General features: G+C 49.3%; 2 protein-coding genes and 1 long non-coding RNA gene across 16 annotated transcripts in view; 2 read left to right on the top strand and 1 right to left on the bottom strand.

Moving 5' to 3' along the window:
• CALR3 (calreticulin 3) overlaps positions 1-19,914 on the top strand; it is a 43,938-nt gene extending 24,024 nt beyond the window's left edge. Inside the window, exons 6-9 of one of the 7 annotated variants that reach the window (XR_016348205.1) lie at positions 5,357-5,470; positions 5,555-5,698; positions 12,283-12,544; positions 16,228-16,364. Coding sequence is in view for 6 of the 7 variants with exons in the window: in XM_089774978.1 (XP_089631104.1) it covers positions 5,357-5,470; positions 5,555-5,698; positions 12,283-12,375; positions 16,228-16,395 (519 nt within the window). In the remaining variant the exon portion in view is untranslated. Of the gene's footprint in view, positions 1-5,356; positions 5,471-5,554; positions 5,699-12,282; positions 12,545-16,227 lie in introns of all 7 variants that reach the window. The other 6 variants (XM_089774978.1, XM_075903375.2, XM_075903373.2 and 3 more) reach the window with 6 other exon arrangements.
• On the bottom strand, positions 6,583-22,784 carry LOC112545686 (uncharacterized). Its single transcript, XR_012896761.2, has 3 exons — positions 22,646-22,784; positions 8,058-8,472; positions 6,583-7,361 (listed from the first exon to the last, which is right to left on the bottom strand). It is a non-coding gene; the product is annotated as an uncharacterized LOC112545686 (long non-coding RNA).
• A 95-nt stretch (positions 22,785-22,879) lies between these two features.
• Positions 22,880-24,188, top strand: part of EPS15L1 (epidermal growth factor receptor pathway substrate 15 like 1) — a 118,657-nt gene continuing 117,348 nt past the window's right edge. For all 8 annotated transcript variants that reach the window (XM_075903362.2, XM_075903359.2, XM_075903358.2 and 5 more), the window contains exon 1: positions 22,880-22,961. In XM_075903362.2, the coding sequence (XP_075759477.1) occupies positions 22,932-22,961 (30 nt within the window). In that variant the 5' untranslated portion in view covers positions 22,880-22,931. The remainder of the gene's footprint in view (positions 22,962-24,188) is intronic.

The raw sequence follows: 24,188 nt of genomic DNA, 5'->3' as shown, positions 1-24,188 counted from the left end.
GCTGCCTCAGGCTAGCCAAGGGCTGTGCTTAAAGGGACCCGACCCCCACTCCGGACAGACAGTTCTCAGGGTTCCCCGCTTGCTTGTCTATCTTGATGAGGGACAGCGAAGCATTTGTCTTGGGAGTGCCCTGAGTGCCCACACTCGGCACATCACAGCACTCAGCCATCAGCTCAGCTGCACTTGCCGCAGGCTGCCATCTGAGGGGGGGGGGTCAATCGGGGGGCTGTCAGGATCCAGGAGGCCATGCAAGAGAACTTCCACCCCAAGGAGCCCGCAGAGCCATTCCAGTCCTCCCCATCAGGGACTCGTGCCCCATTCCTCCCTCACCTCCTTCCACTTACCCCTCCCTAGGCCCCCTTCCTGATGTAAAAAATAAAGGACACGTGTTAAAAAATAGAAACTCTTTTTATTTAACAAAACTAGAGTGGGGAGGGGGATTAACCTCTGGGGAGACTGGGAAAAGGAGGTGGGGGAGGGGAGGGGGAAACCTGGGAGAAGGGAGCTGGAAGGGGGAAGCAGGGGAAGGGGGGGGGAGTACAAAATTATGGTACGCCATATCATAGAATCATAGAATACTAGGACTTGAAGGGGCCTCGAGAGGTCATGTCCAGTCCCCTGCCCTCACGGCAGGACCAAATACTGTCTAGACCATCCCTGATACACATTTATCTAACCTACTCTTAAATATCTCCAGAGATGTAGATTCCACAACCTCCCTGGGCAATTTATTCCAGTGTTTGACCACCTTGACCGTTAGGAACATTTTCCTAATGTCCAACCAAAACCTCCCTTGCTGCAGTTTAAGCCCAGTACTATATCTTCAGTACTGTGTACAGATGTGGTCTCCTCACCTCAAAAAAATATTTTGGCCTTGGAAAGGGTTCAGAAAAGGGCAACTAAAATGATTAGGGTTTTGGAACAGGTCCCATATGAAGAGAGGCTGAAGAGACTGGGACTTTTCAGCTTAGAAGAAAGGAGATGAAGGGAGGATGTGATAGAGGTATATAAAATCATGAGTGGTGTGGAGAGGGTGAATAAAGAAAAGTTCATTAGTTCCCATAATAGAAGTACTAGAGGACACCAAGTGAAATTAATGGGTAGCAGGCTTAAAACTAATAAAAGAAAGTTCTTCACACAGCGCATAGTCAACCTGTGGAACTCCTTGCCACAGGAGGCTGTGAAGGCTAGAACTATAACAGAGTTTAAAGAGAAGTTAGATAAATTCATGGAGGTTGGGTCCATGGAGTGGTATTTGCCAGGGGGTAGAAATGGTGCCCCTGGCCTCTGTTTATGGAAGGCTGGAGATGGATGGCACGAGACAAATCGCTTGGTCATTGTCTTCGGTCCATCCCCTCCGGGGTACTTGGTGTTGGCCGCTGTCGGCAGACAGGCTACTGGGCTAGATGGACCTTTGGTCTGACCCGGTACGGCCGTTCTTATGTTCTAATCTCAAGGCTCAGGGTCGGGGATCTCACTGGACCAACTTGATTTTCATGTAAACCTGCTCCTGGGTTCGCATGTGGCCTTTGGTGGCCAGGCTGGCAGCTATCCTGCCCTAGACGGCTGCTTTCCTGTGCCTAGTGTGGAGATTGGGGACTTTGGAGGCCTCCCCCCAAATCTTGATGAGGTCCACGATCTCCACACTAGACCAGGCGGGCGCCTGCTTCTTGCGGCCCTGGGCAGGCTCCTGGGAGCCACCAGCCTGGTCCTGGGAAGAGGCAGAGGGCTGGGTGTCAGCGGGTGGCTGGCTTGTGCCGTGGCAGGTGCAGGGTCTGCTGGCTGGGTGCTGGCAGGCTTGCGACTGGCACAAGCCCTGTAGCCAGACCGTGCCCCTTTAATGGCTCCGGGGCTGGGAGGGGGGCAGAAGAGTTTCCCTGGTTTGGCCCAGAGTGGCCACCAGGGCAACCTGGGAAGGGCTAGCCTCCAACTAGTGGCTACACAGCCCTTAATTCGAACTACTTAATTTGAACTAGGTGTTACTCCTCATAGAAAGAGGTTTACCTAGTTCGAATTAAGCGCTCCGCTAGTTCGAATTAAGTTCGAACTAGCGGTTTGTATGTGTAGCCCCTATTAAAGTTAATTCGAACTAACGGCTGTTAGTTCAAATTAACTTTGTAGTGTAGACATACCCTATGTTAGTAACTGAAATTTTCTTGACATTCTGTATGACAAGGTGATGAGGGTTGCTTATATGAGGAGAGAATCAAATAGACCTTAAGATTCATATTAGGTAAAATGCATAATGAGATAAGGAGTTAATCAGAAGATCCTTCCAGCAAGCCCAATTTCCAACAATCCAGTACATAAATGACCATTACAAGAGACTGAACCCAATTCTCTGATTTGACAGTGCCTAACACTGTAGACCACCCTGAGCCCTGGTCTACACTAGGATGTTATTTCAAAATAACCTCCCTTAGGTTGAATTCATAAGCAGGGTGTCCATACTATTAAGCCCGTTATTTCAAAATAATGCTGCTTATTTCAAAATCTGTATGCCTGCTTTCCTCGGGGAATTATGCTAATTTCAAAATAGTTATTTTGAAACAGTGTTAGTGTGGATGCTCTGGTGCTGATAATTCAAAATAATTGGCCTTAGGAGGCCTCTTATAACTGCAGCTCTGACCTCTGTGGCCACACCTGGCATCTCCACTACTCCTATCCTCCTGCGGAGGTTAAAAGTCCCGGCAGCAGGAGAAGGGCTTGTCCCATAAGGTGAGAATCCCATGTGACATAGCAGCAACCAATGCTCCAGCAGACCCTCCCATGGCTACCAGCATTCCTGCTGCTCCCTTAGCTGCCACTAGCCAGGGACGCAGGAGAGCTCCAGCCTGAACTGGTGTGGAGATCCTAGACCTCATTGAGGTCTGGGGGAGGAGACCAACCTCCAGGATCTCCGCACCAGGGAAAGGAATGCCAAAGTCTATGGCCGGATCACATCCAACCTGGCCAACAGGGCACACCACACTTAACCACTGCCAGATGAAAATCAAAGAGCTTCAACAGGTCTACCACAAGGCCAGGCAGCAGAGGAGATTCTCCATGGTGGAACCACACAGCTGTTGATACTACAATCAGCTGGATGTCATCCTGGTAGGGGGCCAGTCATGTCCCCTACTGTTGTGGTCGAGTCTGGCCAGGCCACGCCCAGCATTAGCCTATAGGAGGGCATGGAGATGCACAACAAGGAGGAGGAGGTCAACCAGGCAACCATGCCCACCAGCCAGGACCTGCTCTTCTCTCTTGAGCCAGTCCCCACCTCTGAGGATGTCTCCCAGGCTTCAGAGGAACCCAGGGAAGGCACTTCAGGTGAGTTCTATATCTTTCCCTATCTACAGGCAGGGGCAGGCAACAGGCTATGAGGGGCTGTGTGCTCCTCCCTCAGCGGGGGCAGCATAACAGCCTCTGCATGTGGCTACACATGGAGCACCAGTCTGGAGCATTCAGCTCTATGATGCTCTCACACAGGAAACCCTCAGTCCTCACAAGGTTCCTGGAGAGTCTTGCCTTATTCCAGCCTCCATGGTGGGACACCTTCCCACAACAAGCTACCACTAAGAAGTCTGGGTCATAGTAACACGGTCATACCCACACTCAGGCAGCATTCACTCTCAGTCAAGCATGGTGATGCAGAGGAGACTGATCCTCTGCACGAGAACCTGCTGTGCGGAGGAAGTGGAGGGGAACCTATTAGCACTCTCTCTGGCAAGTGAAGTTTGCCACTCACCTCCCCTAACACCCTCCTCCTCTTCCAGTAGGACGTCACCAGTGCCGGACTTGGCATGTGCGGGATACCTAGGAAACCGAGCCACCTCATCCTACCCCCCTGCCCTCAGGTTCCTTGCCTGGCAAGTACCTTCCCATGCTGGCTTGTCCCAGAGCCGTGGGTGTTGCAGTGCTCCCCTGGGAGATCTGTGCTCCTGCAGGAAAGTGCCTGCTGTCTAAGCAACACATGGCCCTGTCTGAAGCACTTTGCCATCAACTGAACCAAGACCTTTGGTGTTGGCTCAGAGATTAGAGCTAGGCTTCATACACAGTGTCTTTTGTGATGACTGCCCTTGTAACTTTTCTTCACAGCTGGGCCAGCTGCAAGCTTGGTGAGTCCTCCACGTCCCATGCCATCTACCCAACTCCATGGGATCCACAGGAGGAAACACACCTGGGAGGACCTAATATGTGAGCAGATAGGCTGCCTGCAGTCTTTCCTCTGGGGACTTTAGGACAAGTGCCAGGAGCGGGCTGCCAACTGGCAGGAGCATTGAGCCAACCAAGAGGAGTGCTGAGCCAACTGAGAGCAAAGGAAGGCTGCCTGGGACCAGCTGGTGAGCCAGTACAACACCATGTGCTCCTCCCTCACCTTGGTGATGGAGCACATGGTGTCCTGCATGGAGTGGGCCACCAGCCACTCTCCACCATGGCTTCTACTAGCCTCCTCAGGGGCCTTAGACTATTGGGCAATGGGACCTCTAAGGCAGCCAAAGCATCCCGAACACCTGGAGGCAAGTGCTATTTCTAGACCAATCTTTGAGCCCCCTTCCCCATTCCAGGTTCTTTACCCAGTCCCTCCCCCATTCTATGTCTCCCCCCAATAAACAGTCCTGTTTTTATAACAAATGCCTCTATTATTTACTTTGCAGGGGAGGTGGGAAGGGAGGGATGGGGGATGAAAGGCATAAACAGGGAATTCAGGGGTGCCGTGCCTCCCACCCCCCCATTAGGGAAGCACATGGCGGCATCCCTGATGCTGTCCATGTTCCCCAGAGTGATGACTAATTTCAATGCTTCCCCGTAGTGGAGACATTTAATTTAGATTTTGTTAAATTGGGAGTTATTTTGATTTTAGTTATTTCAAAATAATTTCCTAGTGTAGACGTGCCCCAAGCTTTAACAAATCAAGGTTTTAAAAACCTCTCTCTAAATAAAAAAGTTTTTCCTGCTATGTGACTGAATGACATCATCAACCTACTTGAAAGTGGAGTCGCAGTGTCTCGCTTACTTATGCTTCAACCAGAACCAAGTGCAAAACAGATCTGTCTGTAGATCAGTCTGTAACATGCAGTACATAAGCAACAGGATTTTTTTCTATATAGCGTTGTTTGTTCACTTTCCTGTATAATTAGTGCAAGATTAACAGACTCTTGGCCAGAGTATGTGAAGAGCTCCTTGATATGTACTGATTTAGTCAGTATGTCATTGGTTTCCTTTTTCTGAAAAGGAGATAATCTCTGTACTCTGTTTATAACATTAAAAAAAATCACAGCTGAATTGGTTGGGGAATCAATGTGGTATCTTGCCTCATAGTAGGAATATAAAATCTAGATAATTTTGCTTTATCTTTTGGATATTTTTAAAGGATTGGGATGAACCTGAATACATTCTGGATACTAGTGCCGAGAAACCTGAAGATTGGGATAATGCAACAAATGGAGAATGGTATCCTCCTATGATCAAGAATCCATTATACAGGGTATAAATCATTCTATTTATGCATAACATGTTCAAGTTAACTGTTCTTTTGGTGACAGCATTCAGCCCATGTGGTTTGTTGCAGGGTGAATGGAAACCAAGGAAGATTGATAACCCAAATTATAAAGGCATTTGGCCCTATCCACAGATTGAAAACCCAAACTATTCACCAGACTTCAATATCTATAGTTATGAGAACATTAGCATCATTGGACTAGACCTCTGGCAGGTCAGTTGTTTTTAATTATTATAGACAATTGAAAATTAAAGAGCTTCCTGTCCTTCACTAAGCAGCAATGTATTCTGTCCTCGCATATGCACATCATCTACTGAGTTGGAAGTTAGATCACACCTATGTTTTTAACAGGCCCTCATTTCAATAGCTATTTTCAGCCAAATTTATCAAATAGGCCAAACATATTCCAAATGTATTTCAGGTAGTTTTTTTGAACATTTGATCATAATTATCTCCAGATGTACTAACAAATGAAGGACCTAAACTGTTTTATAAAATGATAAATTGAATAGATGCTATTCACTGCTCTACAGCCAAAATGCTTCTGAAATAAATGTAGTCAAACTTAACTAATTCTGGGTCCCTAAGAACGAAAATGATGCTTAAAATTGTTGATTGGCTCTAGTTTTCAAGATATGCTATTAGGTCAGTATATACAACCCTTGACTTGCGAATGGCGGAGGATAAATGAGTTATAAAGGGAAGGGATCTCAATTTAAACCAGAAATGACTAAAATACATCTTTGACTGGATCTATGAATAAATCTATGACTGGGTTTGGACAGTACTTGCTTTTTAGGCAAAACAATGAATGATGCAATCTGAAGCTGGTATTGCGTCATACATGATATGAATTGCATCATGTTATTCCTGGAAGTCATGGATGATGCAATCATAACAAAGCTTACATCATTCTGCTGAACAAATTGCCCTATATCTGCTCTAGAAATCTTACAGTGTCGTGCTCTCTTATTTGTCAGTGTTTGATTTTGCAAAGGGACACATTTCTGTTCACTGTGTGAACAGTGCAGATAACTTCTGCTATGTTTGTGGTGAAGTGACTTTTGCATCACAAAAGCGCAGTATAACCACTATGGTTAAGAAAGCCTATCACCTTTATTTTGGCTGCAAAATTGGAGATCAGGACAAGAGGTGGTCCCCACACATATGCTGCAACACTTGTGCAACAAATCTTCGCCAGTGGTTGAACAGGAAAAGGAAATCTATGCCTTTTGCTGTGCCAATGATTTGGAGAGAGCCAACAGATCATACCAGCAAGTTGTTACTTCTGCATGGTGCCTCCAGTTGGGAAAGGTGTGTCAAAGAAGAAAAAGTGGACTGTGCATTATCCAAACATTCCATCAGCTATACACCCAGTACCCCACGGAGAAGGACTGTCGGTTCCTGATGCACCAGAATCATTCTCACTTGAGTCAGACGAGGAAGAGGATGAAACTTCTGGTCCTGAACCATCAATGTCACAGGACCCACATTTTCTCCCAGCCTTCTCCTCTGAACCACACCTCAGAACACAAGGTGAACCGAATGACCTTGTCAGGGATTTGGAACTACCCAAGAGTAAGGCAGAGCTGTTGGAATCCAGACTACAGCAGTGGAATCTCCTGGCAGGTGATGTTAGGGTTTCCATGTTCTGTGACCGTCAGAAGGATCTTGTCCCATTCTTCTTCATGGAAGGTGATCTTGTAGCCTGCAACAACATCGATGGTGTGATGGCAGCCCTCAACATCGTTCACGATCCAGATGAGTGGAGACTGTTCATTGATTCATCGAAGACGAGTATTAAAGCTGTTTTGCTGCATAATGGCAATGTTTTGCCATCAATTCCAGTTGGTCATGCAGTCCATATGAAGGAAACCTATGACAACATGAAACAACTTTTGAGGTGCATAAACTATGACCAACATCAGTGGCAGCTTTGTGGCGATTTGAAGGTTGTCTCTCCACCTCACAGCATGGCTTATCCATGGCTGACTGGGACAGAACTAGCTTGTTCTGAAGACGTGAGATCGGTCCTGCTGGGAAGTAGGAAATCTGCTACCTGGGCCATACCCTCAACTAAGTGGAATAGATTCTCACTATGGGCAGGACCCTCATATCACCCTCATCCCGCTGATCCTAGTTCATCTCCTGGGATTGAGGCTCTTTACTTCCTCGATTAGGGTACATCTGGCGGCCATGTCAGCTTTTCATCTAAGGGACAAGAGTAGATCCCTATTCACGAACCATATGGTCAAGAGGTTCCTTAAAGGGCTGGATAAACTGTTCACATACGTGAGGGCACCTGTACCTCAGTGGGACCTTAATCTAGTGCTCACCAAGCTCATGTCCCCCCCCATTTGAGCCATTAGCCACATGCTCCTTTAAACATCTCTCCTTTAAAGTTGCTTTATTGTAGCAATCACCTCAGTAAGGAGAATATCTGAGCTCAGAGCATTAATGGTAGATCCACTTTACTTAGTCTTCTCAGTGGACAGGGTAAGGTTGCGACCACACCCGGCTTTCCTCCACAAGGAAGTCCCCACTTTCCACGTGTTGCAGGACATATACTTACCTGTGTTCTTTCTGAAGCTGCATCAATCTCCCAGAGAGCAGGCCCTACACTCACTTGATGCAAAGAGGATGTTGGCTTTTTACATAGAACAAGACACTTTTGTAAGTAATCTCAGCTCTTTATTTCTTTCACAAAAAGGATGAAGGGGTAACCGCTTTTAGCCCAAAGGCTCTCTTCCTGGATCTCAGCATATATCAGGGAGTGTTATGTGCTAGCAGATAAGGAACCACTCCACATTATGGCCCATTCCACTTGACCACATGCGTCCTCAGTGGCGTTTCTGGCACAGGTCCCAATAGTTGATATTTACAGGTTGGCCACCTGGTCATCAGTCCATACGTTTACATCGCACTATGCCATTACACAGCAAGTCAGGAGTGATGTGGCCCTGGGTTCTGTAGTTCTAAATTCAATCCTGTAAAAGAGAAAAATAATATTATTTTGAATATATATATACACACACACACACACACACACACACACCCAAATCATTTAAGTACAAGCATGAAATTACTTAACGATCAAATCTCCGACCCTGCCTCCTTGTGTTTGGACTAGGGAGTCACCTCATTTGAATGCACATGAACAATCACTCGAAGAAGAAAAATGGTTACTTACCTGTAACTTTTGTTCTTTGAGGTGTGTTGCTCATGTCCATTCAATTTCCCCCCTACCTCTCCTACGTCAGAGTCTCTGGCAAGAGGGAACTGAGGAGGGGGAGAGCCGGCAGGGGTACTTATGCACTATTATCTGGACGCCACTCCAGGGGGCGACCTGCCAGCCCGACGGGTACTGCTGGGTAAAAAATGCTCCGGGAACTGTGTACATGGTGCGCGTACACCTTATTTGAATGGATATGAGCAACACATCTTGAAGAACAACAGTTACAGGTAAGTAACCGTTTTTTCTCATCATCCCCTGATGAAGCCGTGATCCTGGAGGACGCATATCCCACAGATGACTCGAAGCAGTTTCAGGATCTCTTCAAAAGGGTAGCCATGAGCCAAGAGGTTCAGCTTCAGGAGGTGAAGGAAAAACAATGCCTCCTGAAAAATATCTGTCCTACCTCTCAGCGAAAGGCTGACCACTGATGAGGCTATTATGGAGGTACTGGACAGGATATGGCAAACCCCTGCTTCCTTCCAACCAACGTGCAAAAGAGCCAACAGGAAGTATTTTGTCCCTCCAAAGTACTTGGACTTTTTTTCTCACCCACAACCCAACTCGTTGGTAATGGAGGCAGCTATTCATCGTTCAAAACTCCACAATTTAAATCTACACCCACTGACAGGGAGCATAGGAAGCTTGATCTGTTTGGCAGGAAATTATATTCTTCTGCCACACTACTGCTCAGAATTGTGAACTATTCAGCCCTCATAGTGAACCATGATTTCAACAAATCTTAAAACTAGCCAAATTAATGGAGCATCTCCAAGACGCCCATACTCAGGTCAGTCATGAGGGTCATACCATTGCTTGTACGGCTTTATAGTTGTCACTCAACTTGGCTGACACAGCTGCTAGAGAGACAGCTACAGCTGTCATGATGCTCATGGCTTCATGGCTCCAAGCAGCGGGAGTGCATAGGAGCTACAGTCTAAGTTGGAGGATCTCCCCTTCAATGAACAGAAGCTCTTTGTGGCTAAGATGGATGATGTTCTGCATAGCAGTAAGGACTCTCATACAGCATTCTGAATGCTTGGCATGTATACACCACCGTATCAATGGATGCGCTACACCCCATATAACAGGGACGGTTACTACAACTGTCCACAGCAAAGGTCTTATGATTACAACCGATCCAGACAACAGCCTCAGAGGAAGCACCCACCTCAGTCCTGTTCCTTGGACTCTCAGGCTGCTAAGCAACAGGTTTGAACCTTTGGTCGAGGGTCTGCCCGACCTCCCCATGCATCCAGTGCCAACAAGCCGGTACCATATTTTTGCCCACAGATTACATTCCTTTTTCCACCACTGGAACGCCATAACATTGAACTAGTGGGTGCTAGAAATTATTTGTACAGGATACACCATTTATTTCATTTCACTTCCCTCTACCTTCCCCCCTGCTCCTTCCCTCTTCAGGGACCCCTCCCACAGGACTCCTTTGAGACATGAAATCAATTGTCTTCTTCATCTAGGAGCTATAGAGGAGGGGTTCCCGACCTCTATCAGGCAAGGGGAATTTATTCCAAATACTTCCCTATTAGGTTGGGGTGCACGCCTGCACCAGTACACTGCTCAGGGCAGGTGATAACCACATGAAGACATGTTACATATCAATCTTTTTGAACATGGAGCCGTGAGGTACGCGTGTAGGCACTTCACTCCCACCATTACCAATTGCATCATTCGCATACTCACAGACATGATGACCATGTTTTATATAAACATCCAGAGCTGTTCCCTTTCCTGATCCCAATGTGCGGAAGCAATCCACCTTTGTAACTGGTGCATTCATCATAGGGTCACCTTAAGGGCATCATACTTACCTAGTATGAACAATGCCATGGCAGATGCTTTGAACAGCAATTTTCCACTAACCACAAGTGGGAGTTGCATCCAACAGTGCTTGCCTCTGTGTTTCACCAATGGGACCATCTGTCAATAGACCTTTTTTGCAGCCCAGTGCAATGCCAAGTGCCCTCATTTCTGCTCCCATGCAGGACTGTGTGAAGGATCGTTGGGCGATGCCCTTCTAATTCGCTGGAACAAACCACTACATTAAGCTTTCCCACCAATTCCACTTATCCTGAGATTACTGTGCAAGATTCAGTCCAACGAGGCTCAGATCATCTTGATAGCTCCTTCGTGGTCCATGCAGACCTGATTCCCATACCTCCAACATATGTCCATCAAATGGCCATATCCGCTTCCACACCATCATAGCTTCCTTTCCCAGAATCAAGGCAAATTACTCCATCATCAACCTCATACCCTTCACCTTCACGTATGGCACCTATCTAGTTCCATGGCACTGAATCCCTGTGCTTGGAACAAGTGATAACCATTCTCCTTCATAGCAGGACGCCATCCACCAGAGTCACTTACCTGCAGGGGGACACCAGGTTACAGAGCAGACAGCACCCCCACTACACCCCCCCCCCCCCATCCAACACTAGGGCCAGGGGAGAGATTTGGGAACGGGGCACCTACCTATGGCAGATGGCTGACAATATGGAGAGCTCTGGCCCCAGCTGGTCACCTCCTGGTACAGCTGCCTCCTTGTGGTCACTCTGCAGTATAACTATCTCTTGTACTTGCTGCTCCCTCCCAGTGGGCATTGCAGAACATAACTGTCCCTGCTCTCAGCTCCCTCCTTTTCCATGTTATGGAAAATAATCAGATTCCAGGCACATCCCATTTTCTTGGCTCGAACAAACCCTAACCATGCTTTGTTTGGATAACAAAAAATTGTATATCAAATTTGGTGGTCCTAGCTCTTACTGTTTAGGAAGAGTTCATGAACAAACCCACAGACAGACACACAAACTCTCTAAAATATATTTAGAGATTAACTATGTTCAAACGTGACTAAAGCTAGCATGAACAAGTCAAGTAATAGAATTCCTGTTTATACCAACAAATATTGTTTTAAACAAGTGAAGACAAGGCTTTGGATTCAGGAGCATAGTTCTGCAACAAGAGTAAATTTATCAGAAAATTCTGCAGCTACTTTGTGGAATACATTGGACTCAGACTATGTCTACATTGGCAAGATTTTGTGCAAATACTCTTTAATGCAAGAGTTTTTGCATTAGAGTATTTGCGCAAGAGAGTGTCTAAACTGGCATGTGCTTTTGCGCAAAAGCATCCGTACCAGTGTAGATGCTCTCTTGCACAAGAAAGCTCCGATGGCCATTTTAACCATCGGGCTTTCTTGCGCAAGAAATTCATGTTGCCTGTCTACACTGGTCTCTTGTGCAAGAATTCTTGCGCAAGAGGGCTTATTCCTGAGCGGGAGCGTCATAGTTCTTGCGTAAGAAGCACTGATTTCTTACATTAGAATGTCAGTGTTCTTGCGCAAGAACTCACGGCCAGCGTAGACAGGCAGCAAGTTTTTGTGCAAAAGCAGTCACTTTTGCTCAAAATCTTGCCAATGAGTATAGGAAAGAAATCAGTAATGTAATCCTGATTAATTTACAGCCAAGTGAAAGGAATGAGATTAATACTATTAACTGGGACCATACATGAAAAGAAAAATCACATTTTATTTTAATTGCAGGTGAGAGCTGGAACAATTTTTGATAACTTCTTGATCACAGACAATGAAGAATTTGCTGAAGACTTTGGAGATCAAACCTGGGGTGAAACAAAGGTAATGGATGAGCTCTTCACCCTTCCAGTGTGGCCCCTTTTTGCAGTAAAAAGGCTGGAATAGTGCAAAGAGGTCCAAAAATCTATGTATCCAGTCAAAGCAAGGAATCCCCTGCTGCAGATATGGTGGAAGACAGACTTCCTTGGACACCCTCATGGGCCATGGTGAAGTGAGTATGCTGAGGAAATGGCCACTGAGCACATAATGCTGCTGATATTCAAGATAGCACCGTGACATTAAAGTAGCTTCAGCAGGTTGTTGCAAGGAGCCTCTCGAACACTTGGAGCAGCCCAGGGTCAAGAGACCACAAATGTTGCTTAAAACCCCAAGGAACTTACTTTGATATTTTTTTCCTAGAATAGTGCCAGGCATGTAATCTATGATTCAATAATCTATGTACATAGGTTATAAAGCCCTGTCTCCTGGGCCATACCCACACCTCTCCTGGAGGAACCGGGGCTGGGCATTGCAAGTCCCCCTCCCCTCCAAGAGGAGCCAGTCGGGAGGAGGGGAGCAGCTGCAGTGCCATCCTCACCACTATGGGTGGCCCTGGTGAGCCTTCACAAACCTCTGAGCCCCTGGGCCTGAGTCCCCCACATCCTGCCCTGACTCCTGCACACATACCCTTTGCCCTGAGTCTCCATACCTAGTCTCCTGCCTTAATTCCTGCATTCCTCGCACTGCCAGCCAGTGTTCCCTCTAAGATTTTCCATCTGTGAGAGGAGTGAGTTTTATCTGCTGTACCAATATTGATGTCATGTGTGCTTGTCTGGATACGGGCCACCATGGCACCCACCAGTTACTAACAAAAAAATGGAAGAAAGCCACACTTACTGTGCAGATGCAGTACCTCCTACCTCATCTTCTGCCATGTTACATAGTTAGCCCCCTTGTCTCTTCCTCCTCCCCTCCACTGCTCGCCCCTTCCTTCAGCTGCCCCCAGCTGTCCTCTGAACACTGAGCAGTCCCTACCAGGCTCTCATGCCAGTAGGGACAGCAGCAGCTCTGGCTCCCTTAGATTCCATTACAGCTACTTCCCGCCCTGCAGCCAGGACCCAAGAAGCTTGGACAGGCTTTGGGCTGGACCCTGGGAACAAGCATCTCAGCAGCACTGGGCCCGTGTCTCTTCTCTGATGGATGGGGTCAGAGCCCAGGGAGAATTCCTGCCCAGTCTAATGCAATGGGCTGTGGCGAAGTGCCTTTCAGCCCCTTTTGGTCACTCACATTACAGCTTGAGCAGCAGCTTGGAGCCGAATGGCCTGGGTATTTGGGAGTGGGGGGGGGGTGGGAGCGAGGAGTTGTACTGCAGCATGGGACAGTTCTTTAGTTTTCCACATAGTGGGGAAGGGGTGACAGCCGCTGGCCAGAGCTGTGGGGGTGCTGCCTGGGGAAGATGCGCAAGGGTGCAGCCCCCTGCACTGAAATATTGACTGTACTAATATGGACCAGTGAGTTTGAACACCCTTCCTTGCCCACAACCTCCTCCAGACACTACAGAATTGCTGCATACCCTCCACCCTTCTGCTGAGTGGGTCTTTCTGGCCAGAGGCCAGGCCAATAAACCACCCCAGGCCAGGCAAAAAAAAAAAATCCCTGGAGGCACCAGCTAGTTATGCAGCCCCAATTCCCAGTGGCAGCTGCCACCCGCCACCCGCCACGCAGCTGTGGTAGCAGCTGCCTCCCAGCTTTAAACTTTGCAGGAGAAGGGGAGCAGTGGAGTTGTCAGGTATGTGGCTAGAGTGGTCACAAGGGCAGCTGTGAGAGGCTTCTGAAGGCCAATTATTTTGAAATAACAGCAGCTGAGCATCCACACTAATGCTATATAGAAACAACAGTTTTGAAATAAGCATTATTCCTCTTCGCAAGCAGGAGTTATTTCAAAATAACAAGGCCGTTATTTCAAAGTACAGGCAGTCCCCGAGTTACGCGGATCCGACTTATGTCGGATCCGCAGTTACGAACGGGGCACTTCCTCTCCCTGGTCTCGAGCAGACCAGGGAGAGGAAGCAAAGCGGCGGCGGAACGCACGGCCAGCTGACAGCCCAGACGCGTCTGGGCTGTCAGCTGGCCGCGCGCTCCGCTCTGCTCCCCCCCTCCCCCTCTGCAGACCAGGGGGAGGGGGAGCAGAGCAGAGCGGCAGAACGCGCGGCCAGCTGACAGCCCAGACGCGTCTGGGCTGTCAGCTGGCTGCGCGTTCCGCCGCTCTGCTCTGCTCCGCTCCGCTCCGCTCTGCTCCCCCTCCCCCTGGTCTGCAGACCAGGGGGAGGGGGAGGGGGAGCAGAGCGGAGCACGCGGCCAGCTGACAGCCCAGACGCGTCTGGGCTGTCAGCTGGCCGCGCGTTCCGCCGCTCTGCTGTGCTCCGCTCTGCTCCCCCTCCCCCTGATCTGCAGGGGCGGGGAGCAGAGCGGAGCACGCGGCCAGCTGACAGCCCAGATGCGTCTGGGCTGTCAGCTGGCCGCGCGTTCTGCCGCTCTGCTCTGCTCCGCTCTGCTCCCCCTCCCCCTGGTCTGCAAACCATGGGGGGGGGGGAAGCAGAGCGGATCACGCGGCCAGCTGACAGCCCAGACGCGTCTGGGCTGTCAGCTGGCCGCGCGTTCCGCCGCTCTGCTCTACTCTGCTCCCCCTCCCCCTGGTCTGCAGACCTGGGGGACGGGGAGCAGAGCAGAGCAAAGCCGCGGAGCCCGAGGGCAGCAGGATAGCCACGGCGCGTCTGGGCTGTCCCGCTGCCCCCGTGCTCCGCAGCTTTGCTCCGGACGCCTGTGGTACAGCAGCTGGGGCGCTGCCGGTTGGTCCCGTAGCGCCGCTCTGGGTGCCACTGGACCAACCCAGCAGCACCCCAGCTGCTCTGCCCCAGGTGTCCCCTAGTCAGCAGCTGCTGAAAATGACCAGTGGCTGACTACAGGAAGCCCCTGCTCCGGGCTTCCTGGAATCAGCCGCTGATCAGTTTCAGCAGCAGCTGACTTGGGGATGCCTGGGGTTCTTAAGTTGAATCTGTATGTAAGTCAGAACTGGCGTCCAGATTCAGCCACTGTTGAAACTGATCAGTTTCAGCAGCGGCTGAATCTGGATGCCAGTTCCGACTTACATACAGATTCAACTTAAGAACAAACCTACAGTCCCTATCTTGTACGTAACCCGGGGACTGCCTGTAATGGGCTTCGTAGTGTGAACGCTCCCCAGTGTAGATATGCCCTAAGAGTGTTACACTGAGGTCAGACTTTAGCCTTAAGTTATTAATAATTCAAGGGTTTTTCTTTCTGGAATAAACGTCCAGGTTCTGCTGCGTCCCCTGGCCACCACAGCATTAATGACAGACTCGAGGACTGCAAATGTGTTGCTCTGCAGCCCAGGGGAGCCATAATGCTGAACACTCTAGCTACTCTACCTCCTTGACAGATTTATTCCTGCTTCAAGCTTGTCCACTATGGTGGAGACAGCAAGGCAGCATAGAGCAACATTTTGTCAGCCTTATGCAACTGCTGTCCTGGGAGCAGTTTTCCTCTGGGTATTAAAGCCCCTGAAGCTCAGAGGGCTGTATGGGACCCAGGGACAGAATCTGATCTCTTATATTCTTGTCACAGATATTCCATTTTAGTAAAACAGCCAACAGTTCAACCATTTGCTGCTAAAATATGTTCTATGTGTGTAGTTTGGAAAGACAGTAAGAAGTTACTGTAGTGTCTTACAGAAGTAAGAAAGTTTAGATGTCCATTAAAAGAAAAGGCCCTTGTAATTCTTCTATTGGCAAACTCCGTCCTACTGAATTCAATGTAAATTCAGTACACAGAAGACTGACAGAATTGAACTCAAAATAACATTATTGTGGACTGATCTTTTCATTATTTCTTCAGGATCCTGAAGAGAAAATGAACATAAAACAGACTGAAGAAGAAAAGGAAAGGGAAAGGGCAAAAGAAGAAAAGCGTTTTAGGGAAAGATCTAACAGGAAGGTAGAAAAGCAAAAAGAACCTGAAAAGGATAAATCAAAAGGGATAACTGTGAAGAAGGAGGAACTTTAATTCTTTTTTAAAAATACTTCAAAGAAATATCTAAAGTTTTTGTTTTTTCTCTAATTAGTTGTATAGAAATATCTAAAGTTTTTGTTTTTTCTCTAATTAGTTGTATAGAAATATCTAAAGTTTTTGTTTTTTCTCTAATTTGTTACATAGAAGTACAGATATTTTCTTAATAACTAATTGACAATAATATTTTTAAACTTCTTGTAATAAAACTTTGAGAGAACTATTCATTTTTATGAGATGTACATGTATATTTTAGCACAGAAGATATTAAGAAAATATATTTCCTGTACCGGTAATTAAAATTTGGAATTGAAAGAATTCAATAAAAATATATATTAAATTACATATTTTGTATTTGAGTTAGGGTTTGGTAAATTACCTCTAAAATAGCCTCTATATATCTCTTGACGCTGTTTGCATACAGCTATGAGAAGTCTTGTAACCAACATCTTTGGAGCCAATAGTTTTATTTTTTCATCATTAATGAGGCTGCAGGATTTGGGTTTATGTAGTCTACTGAAGGGGGATTTGATAGCAGCCTTCAAGTACCTGAGGAGGGGTTCCAAAGAGGATGGAGAGAGGTTGTTCTCAGTAGTGACGGATGGCAGAACAAGGTGCGATGGTCTCAAGTTGCAGTGAGGAAGATCTAGGTTGGATAGTAGGAAAAACTATTTCACTAGGAGGGTGGTGAAGCACTGGAATGATTTACCTAGGGAGGTGGTGGGATCTCCATCCCTAGAGGTTTTTAAGTCCTGGTTTGACAAAGCTCTGGCTGGGACGATTTATTTGCGATTGGTCCTATTTTTAACAGGGGGTTAGACTCGATCTGCTGAGGTCTCTTCTAACCCTATGATTCAATGAATATTTATATAAAATACATGCAAAATTATGTTGTGAAGTTCTCCCTTCATCACAAAATTTGTATCCAGTGTTGTAATCATATCAGTTCCAGGATATTAGATAGTCAAAGAGGAAGAGGCAATATTTTTGATTCGGCCAACTTCAGTTGATGAGAGTCAAAAATCTTACCTCACCTAGACTATGTCTACATGCAGAGTTTTTGCGCAAAAACTCGCAGAGCGTCCACACTACAAGCACAAGAAAAAGTACAATAGTAGTTTTTGCGCAAGTACAGTAGATCGTCAGAAGACAGGGCTTTTTGCACAAGAGTTATTCCTCTTTCTATGAGGAATAAGCCTTTTGGTGCAAGAGCTCTTGTGCAAAAAGGCATGTGACGGACAACAGGGGTTTCTTGTGTAAGAAACCCTTATCGGAAATAGCACAGGAGCTCTGATGGCCATGCTGTGAATGGCAGAGCTTTCTTGTGCAAGAGCATCCATGGCAGTGTGGACGCTCTCTTGCGCAAAAGCACATGGCAATGTGGACGCGTTCTTGCGCATTAACTTTTTGTGGAAGATCTCTTCTGCAAAAAGTTCTTGCGCAAGAAGCCTGCAGTGTAGACGTAGCCCCCGTCTCTTCATCACAAAAGCTTTTTCAAAAATATTTTTTCAAAGATACAGTCTCTCATATGTGAAGTATATTGCTACAAAACATTATACTAAGTCAAAGAACAAACAAGGCTTTTTTTCGGCCTCCAACTGTCAGCATTTCATGGCCACATTGCTAGCACTCTATCGACAGCAAGAGCAAAGCAATGTGAGTATGCATCCCACAGTGCCCGCTGTCACACTCAGCTACTAAGCACTGTGGGAATGGAAACAAAGCGTTATGTATTTTGGGAACATGAGAAAATGTCCCATCAACCACCTCTTCGCTTCCTAGCACTCCCTGGGCTTCCAGTTTACTTACATACCACTTGAATGACAGTCCTTGCTGCAAACTCAAGCATCTGCCATGAGAAATCCTGGATCTTACAATTCTCTCCTGTAGTGTGATCAATATGTTTAAGACACAGCACCTTGCAGCACAGCTAATTATGGATTTGATGTTTAACAATGACTCACATTAGGATGAGAATGACATTAATGAATTAGTAGTGCATTGGACTATCACAGATCACTTGTGCACCACAGTCTGTTGCTTTTGACCTAAGAAAACCCGCACTGAGTGGTGGGATCGCATTGTCATGCAGGTGTGGGATGAAGAACAGTGGCTACAGAACTTCTGGATGCAGAAAGCAACCTTTCTCGAACTGTGTAATGAGCTGGCCCCTGAACTATGGCACAAAGACACCCAAATGAAAGCTGCTCTCTCCATAGAGAAGCATGTTGCCATTGCTATGTGGAAGCTGGTGACTCACAATTGCTACTGTTCAGTTACAAAGCAGTTTGGAGTGGGGAATTCTACCCTTCGGGCAGTGCTTATGCAAGTGTGCAGAGAAATAAATTGCATAGGACTGTGACTCTGGGAAATGTGGATGACATAGTAGCTGGCTTCGCTAATATGGGCTTTCCAAATATGGTGGGACAATCGATGGCACACACATTCCCATTGTAGTGCTACCCCACCATGCTCTAGAGTATGCCAATTATAAGGAGTAGTTCTTCATGGTGTTTCAGATGCCTGTGGATCACCATGGGCTTTTCACAGACATAATGTGGGGTGGTCTGGAAAGGTGCATGATGCGCATCTTCAGGAACTGGGGAAATATGGGGGTGCAGGATTCAGAGCAGTGGGCTGAGTGTGTGTAGAGGTGAGTGAAAGTGGCCAAGGGTGCCATTTCAGGGGGCGGGGGAGCTGCAGCCTCACATACTGGGTTGTGTTGCTTTTCCTGCTTCCTCTGATTAGGGAGTGAAGGAAAGTGCAGAGTCTGCTGCATTCCCTTCACTCCCAGCTGCACAGGAGAGAGGCAGAAGAGGAACACAGCAGGCTCTGCACTTCCCCATACTCTCTAGTCAGAGGAAGCAGGAAAAGCAAAAGGGACCTGGTATGTTCCCTGAAATTGCAGCGAGGTAGGAACCTCAGGGCTGGGGCAGTCCTGGAGGTGGGGGGAAGAGCACCCCCAGTCAACCTTCTAACCTGCCTGGTTTCCTGCTGCTGAGTCCCTCCCACTGCAGACAAGTGTCTCAGCTGGCCAGCCAGCTTCTTATCAGAGCGCTGCACTCAGGCACTTTCTTTCACCTCTGGACACCCTGCTCCTTATGTAGCCAAACTCTGTGCTGCCTTGATTCCAGCAGCACAGTATGAGGAGTGGTTGGGAGAATGTCGTACCAAGGTGGAGGAGAAATGCCATGGAATCTCCATGAGAAAGTTGATAAGTACATCAGGCAAATCTATGGCACCCTCTCCCAACAAGATTCCACTGATATTGGTCTTTGTGCACAGTGATGCTCTGTTTGGACATAACACAGACCCAGGGGCACTTAGCCAGCTCACAGAAAGACAGCTTCCAGAGGGCCGAGGCTCACCATCCGCAGAGGCTGCTTGGGCTGCAGCCCCTGTCCATGGGGAGCTCAGCAGGGAGCTGGGTCCATGACATACAGGGGCAGCTGTTGCCAAGCAGCCCCTGTTCACAGCGGCCTGGGTTCAAGCTGGCTCCTGGAGCCTCGCTGAAGCTCTGCAGTGGCGCTTATCGACTAATTGTGCAGTCAATACAATTTGTATTGAATATACGATTAGCTTGATAACCACAATTTAACATCCTTACCTTGAACCTCAGACCTCCCTGTTTCTTTCCCTCACCCTGTGAGGCTGGAGCGCCAGAGGAGTGATGTATCTCAGCTGGGGATCAGATCAGTGAGGACTGGGGGATTTTGGAGTAGCTTTTTCGTTTCTCATCTGTGTGGTCCCCAACTGATTTTTCTGTGGGTCAGTGGCCCCCAACCCAAAAAAGGTTCCCTGCCCCTCCCATAAATAAAGAAAACATTGAAACTTTTTGGGTGGGACATAAATATTTTACTTTATCTAAAAGGAAGTTTGATAAACGAACATGAGAAAGTTAAAATGCTTAATCAGTTTAATTATTTAAATTAAACCATTCTCCCTAGCTGCAGCACTAGCAAAATGGCTCTGGCATAATTATGTAATTAACTATGAATTTCCATTAGTGGTCTGCAGAAAGGTTTACACTGAGGCAGATGGTTCACAGGCCAAAAAGTTTGAGAACAACTGAAATAGAGGCACCTCCCAACCTTTGCCCCCAGTTTACTGCAATTGCATTAATCCAACTTGCATTGCATTTAGTAGCCTGGGTCCTATGGGTAGGGTTGCCAGGTGTCCGGTATTGTACCAGACAGTCCAGTATTTGCGCGCTCTGCCCAGTAAAAAAAAATCAGAAAATACTGGACATGTGCAATGTCCGGCATTTTCTGATTTTTCTGGCTGCACGCCAGACAGCTCTCCCTTCCACTCCCCCTTTCTCCCGGCCAGCACCGCAGCCCACGACTCCCCTCCCCCCCACCAGCTCTGCTTCCTGCTGGCCCATTCCTCTTCCTGATCTCCCTGGCCAGCACCGCTGCTCCCGCCTTGCCAGCTCTGCTTCCTGCCCCCCCTTACTCCCGGCCAGCACCACCCCCTCCCGGCCGGTGCTCCCTCCCCCCGATATCCCACAGCCAGCCCCTTTCTGCCTGACAACACCCCGACAACCAGTCCTGCTTCCCATTGGCCCTCCCCATCTCCCCCGGCCAGCTCTGTTGCGCCCCCCCCCCCCCCCCCCCCAGCTGTTTCCAGGCCCCCTCCTTCCCGGCCAGCACCGCACCCTTCCTGGCCGGTCTTTCTCCCCCCTGCCCCATTAAGTGTTACTGTGGGTTGTTGTTTTTTTTTTAAATGACTACCTGGTAACCCCTAGCAGTGATCCAGGTTCGTGCAGTCTTTTTTTTTTTTTTTGACTCAACAACTTTGATGGTCCGTCCCCCCTTTTTTTCCTTCAACAAAATTCCCCCCCCCTTTGGGGGGGGGGTCAGTATTTTTGTTTCAGCCATCTGGCAACCCTACCTATGGGGTCCAAAACCATCCCTATTGGTAGAGGACAATGGGAGGAATTCTTAGAGGAGTCACATGACACCCTTTACTTCTGGTCATGTGTCCATTTTGACCCTGGAAGTACTACCTACAGGAGTGGGACTTCATGTGGCAGGTAGGTGGGGCATAAGGAATCAGGGGGCATGGCTAATGAGGCCAGGGTGTGTGGCTAACAAGTCCCCATTTTTGGTTCAGAAAATATGGTCATCATACATATCATGCACATACAACATCAGAGGCTCATACAACTGCACATCCTCTAATGCAGTGGTCACCAACCAGTGGATCGGGTTCTACTGGTAGATCTTGGAGCCTCTGACAGGCGATCCTGACTGGTTTGGCTAAGAGGCTATTGAGTACCAGCACTTCAGCTGCATCTCCCTCCTGCTGCTGCGCAACTCCTGCTCTTTGCCTTGGAGCTGCCTCTCCCCAGCCCTGGGAGCCTCCTGCTGTTCAGGGCAGGGGAGGAAGAAGAGGAGCACTGATGTCAAGCACTCTCCCACCCTGTATCCTATATCCACAGAGCAGGGCAGGGGGCATAACAGGACTTGGGATGGAGTTTGCTGGCTGCTTTTGGGAGTGGTAAGCCAGGGCACCGAGCCTGCTTAGGACATGGGCTCTGACTGGATGGTGGTAGAATCATAGAACTGGAAGAGACCTCAGAAGGTCGTCAAGTTCTCTCCCTGCTCTAGGCAGGACCAATTCCAACTAAATCAACCCGGCCAGGGCTTTGTCAAGCCGAGACTTAAACACATCTAGGGATGGAGACTCCACTACTTCCCTAGGGAACCCATCCCAGTGTTTCCCCACCCTCCTAGGGAAATAGTTTTTCCTAATATCCAACCTGGACCTCTCCCACCACAACTTGAGACCATTGCTCCTTGTTCTGCATCTGTCACCACTGAGAACAGCCTCTCTCCATCCTCTTTGGAACCCCCCTTCAGGAAGTTGAAGGCTGCTCTCAAATCCCCCCTCACTCTTCTCTTCTGCAGACTAAACAGACCCAACTCCCTCAGCCTCTCCTCACAGGTCATGTGCTCCAGCCCCCTAATCATTTTGGCTGCCTCCGCTGGACCCTCTCCAGTGCGTCCACGTCCCTTCTGTAGTGGGGGGTCCCGTAGGGCTGAGCCAGGCTCATAGTTTTTTAAAGCTGTTCCTTTTTAAAAGGTTCAAGATGTCTGCTGGGGGGGGGGGGGGGCGCTGCCAAGAGTCCCTCCTGCACCAGAACTCTGGAATTACAGCTCCCTCCTCAGGTCACCTCCACTGAACAGTGACTAACCCCCCTCCACGTGCCCAGTGGGATGAAACGTGGACGTGGCCGACTCACCCCGCGCCCAACCGCCTCGCGGAGCCTGCGTGTCAGTGTCGCGCTGGACACGCGTGGGACTCGGCGGTAGGTGAGCGCGCCCGGAGCCGGGAAATCGGGCGCCTGCCTGTCGCCTCAGGGGCGGGGCGGCGCGGGGAGCGAGCCGCGCTCTGCGGCCTCGGCATCCGGACCGGGCTGCGCCGAGCCCTGAGCGTGCCCCGCCGCGTCTGGCGCCTCCCCGCGCCCGTCGGCGGCGATCGCTCCGCCCCCGGTGCCCGCCCTGCCGGAGTCACTCGGTGGGAGCAAGATGGCGGCGCTCATTCCCCACAGCCAGCAGGTAACCGGCCCGGCCCGGCGGCCTCCCAGTGCAGCCGGCAGCTGGAGCGCGCCAGGGGACGGGGCTCCGGGTCCATCCCCTTGTGGCGGGGGGGAGCTGGGCCCCATCCGGCGCGGGCGGGTCAGCTCGGAGGGGGCAGGCCCTCAGCGCCCTCCCCGCCGCAGCCGGGCCAGGGTTGAGGCTGTGGGGTGGGAGCCGGCCTGCGCCGCCCGCGGGGGGTGGGGGGCTGAGCCCCGCGGGGGCGGCTCAGGCAGGGAGGACGCTGGCTTCCTGTAATGTCCCTCGAGGCAGGCAGGCTGCAGGGCCCGACGTTGAGCCACTGGCGCGCAGGGCGCTGTGGTCGCGGGAGGCCCTGGGCCGGGCCTCGGGAGACCCGGACTGAGTGGTCAGGGGGGCTCTAGGCTCCTTGTCTAACCGTCACTTCAGCTGGTTCGTTTCTCCAGGCCGGGGTCTCCCCATCTCATGCTGCCTAATGGGCAGGGACCAGTCCACCACCTAACGAGCACAACGGCTTCATGCTGCGGGAGGGGCTGGGGCCTCTTGGCAGAAGGGGCAGATGCAAATACACTACAGACACGTAGTGGGAAGGGCCTCTAGAAGTCATCAAGTCCAGCCCCTGTGCTGTAGTAGGGCCATGTAGTACTCCAGCCCATTCTGAGGTGCCATCCTCCCCTTCCCCCACCTCTGCTAGAGGCAGTGTGCAGAGATAAGGGAGGCTGCAGCAAAACAGCCGCTGTCCCCAGTTGTCTCAGCTGGGAGCCAAGCAGTCCCTGTTCACGGTGGCTCCAGGCTGGCTGGTCACAGGAGCAGCCCCTGCCCATGGCCACGGTGAACAGAAGCTACTCCAGCAGTGGCTCCTGTTCCTGGCAGACAGGGCTGTCCGCCGCGAACAGGGGCTGCTGGACTCTGCGAACTGGGACTGAGCATACCTGCTCATGCTGGTTCAGGACGCTGCACCTTTGCATTTTAAATGTAGTAAGCATCCGGCGGCTCTTATAGCATTTAAAATGCAGAGCTGTTGTGTGAGTGGGTCTCAGAACTGGCACAAGCTTCTGGAGCTATCTGCTGCGGCTTTGCAGAGCGGTCCATATCAATTTGTGTTGACTGCACGATTAGACAGCTAGCCACAATTTAACAACCTTAGCAGGGAGTGAAGTTTATTTTCAATCTTAGAAAGTGCCTGGATGTGGTTTTGGTGGAAGAGTGGGGGTTGTAAGTACAGTAGAT

Source organism: Pelodiscus sinensis, chromosome 32 (assembly GCF_052426305.1).
Source record: "Pelodiscus sinensis isolate ZL-2025 chromosome 32, ASM5242630v1, whole genome shotgun sequence".
Taxonomy (NCBI): Eukaryota; Metazoa; Chordata; order Testudines; family Trionychidae; genus Pelodiscus; species Pelodiscus sinensis.
This window is presented reverse-complemented; position numbering and strand designations above follow the sequence as displayed.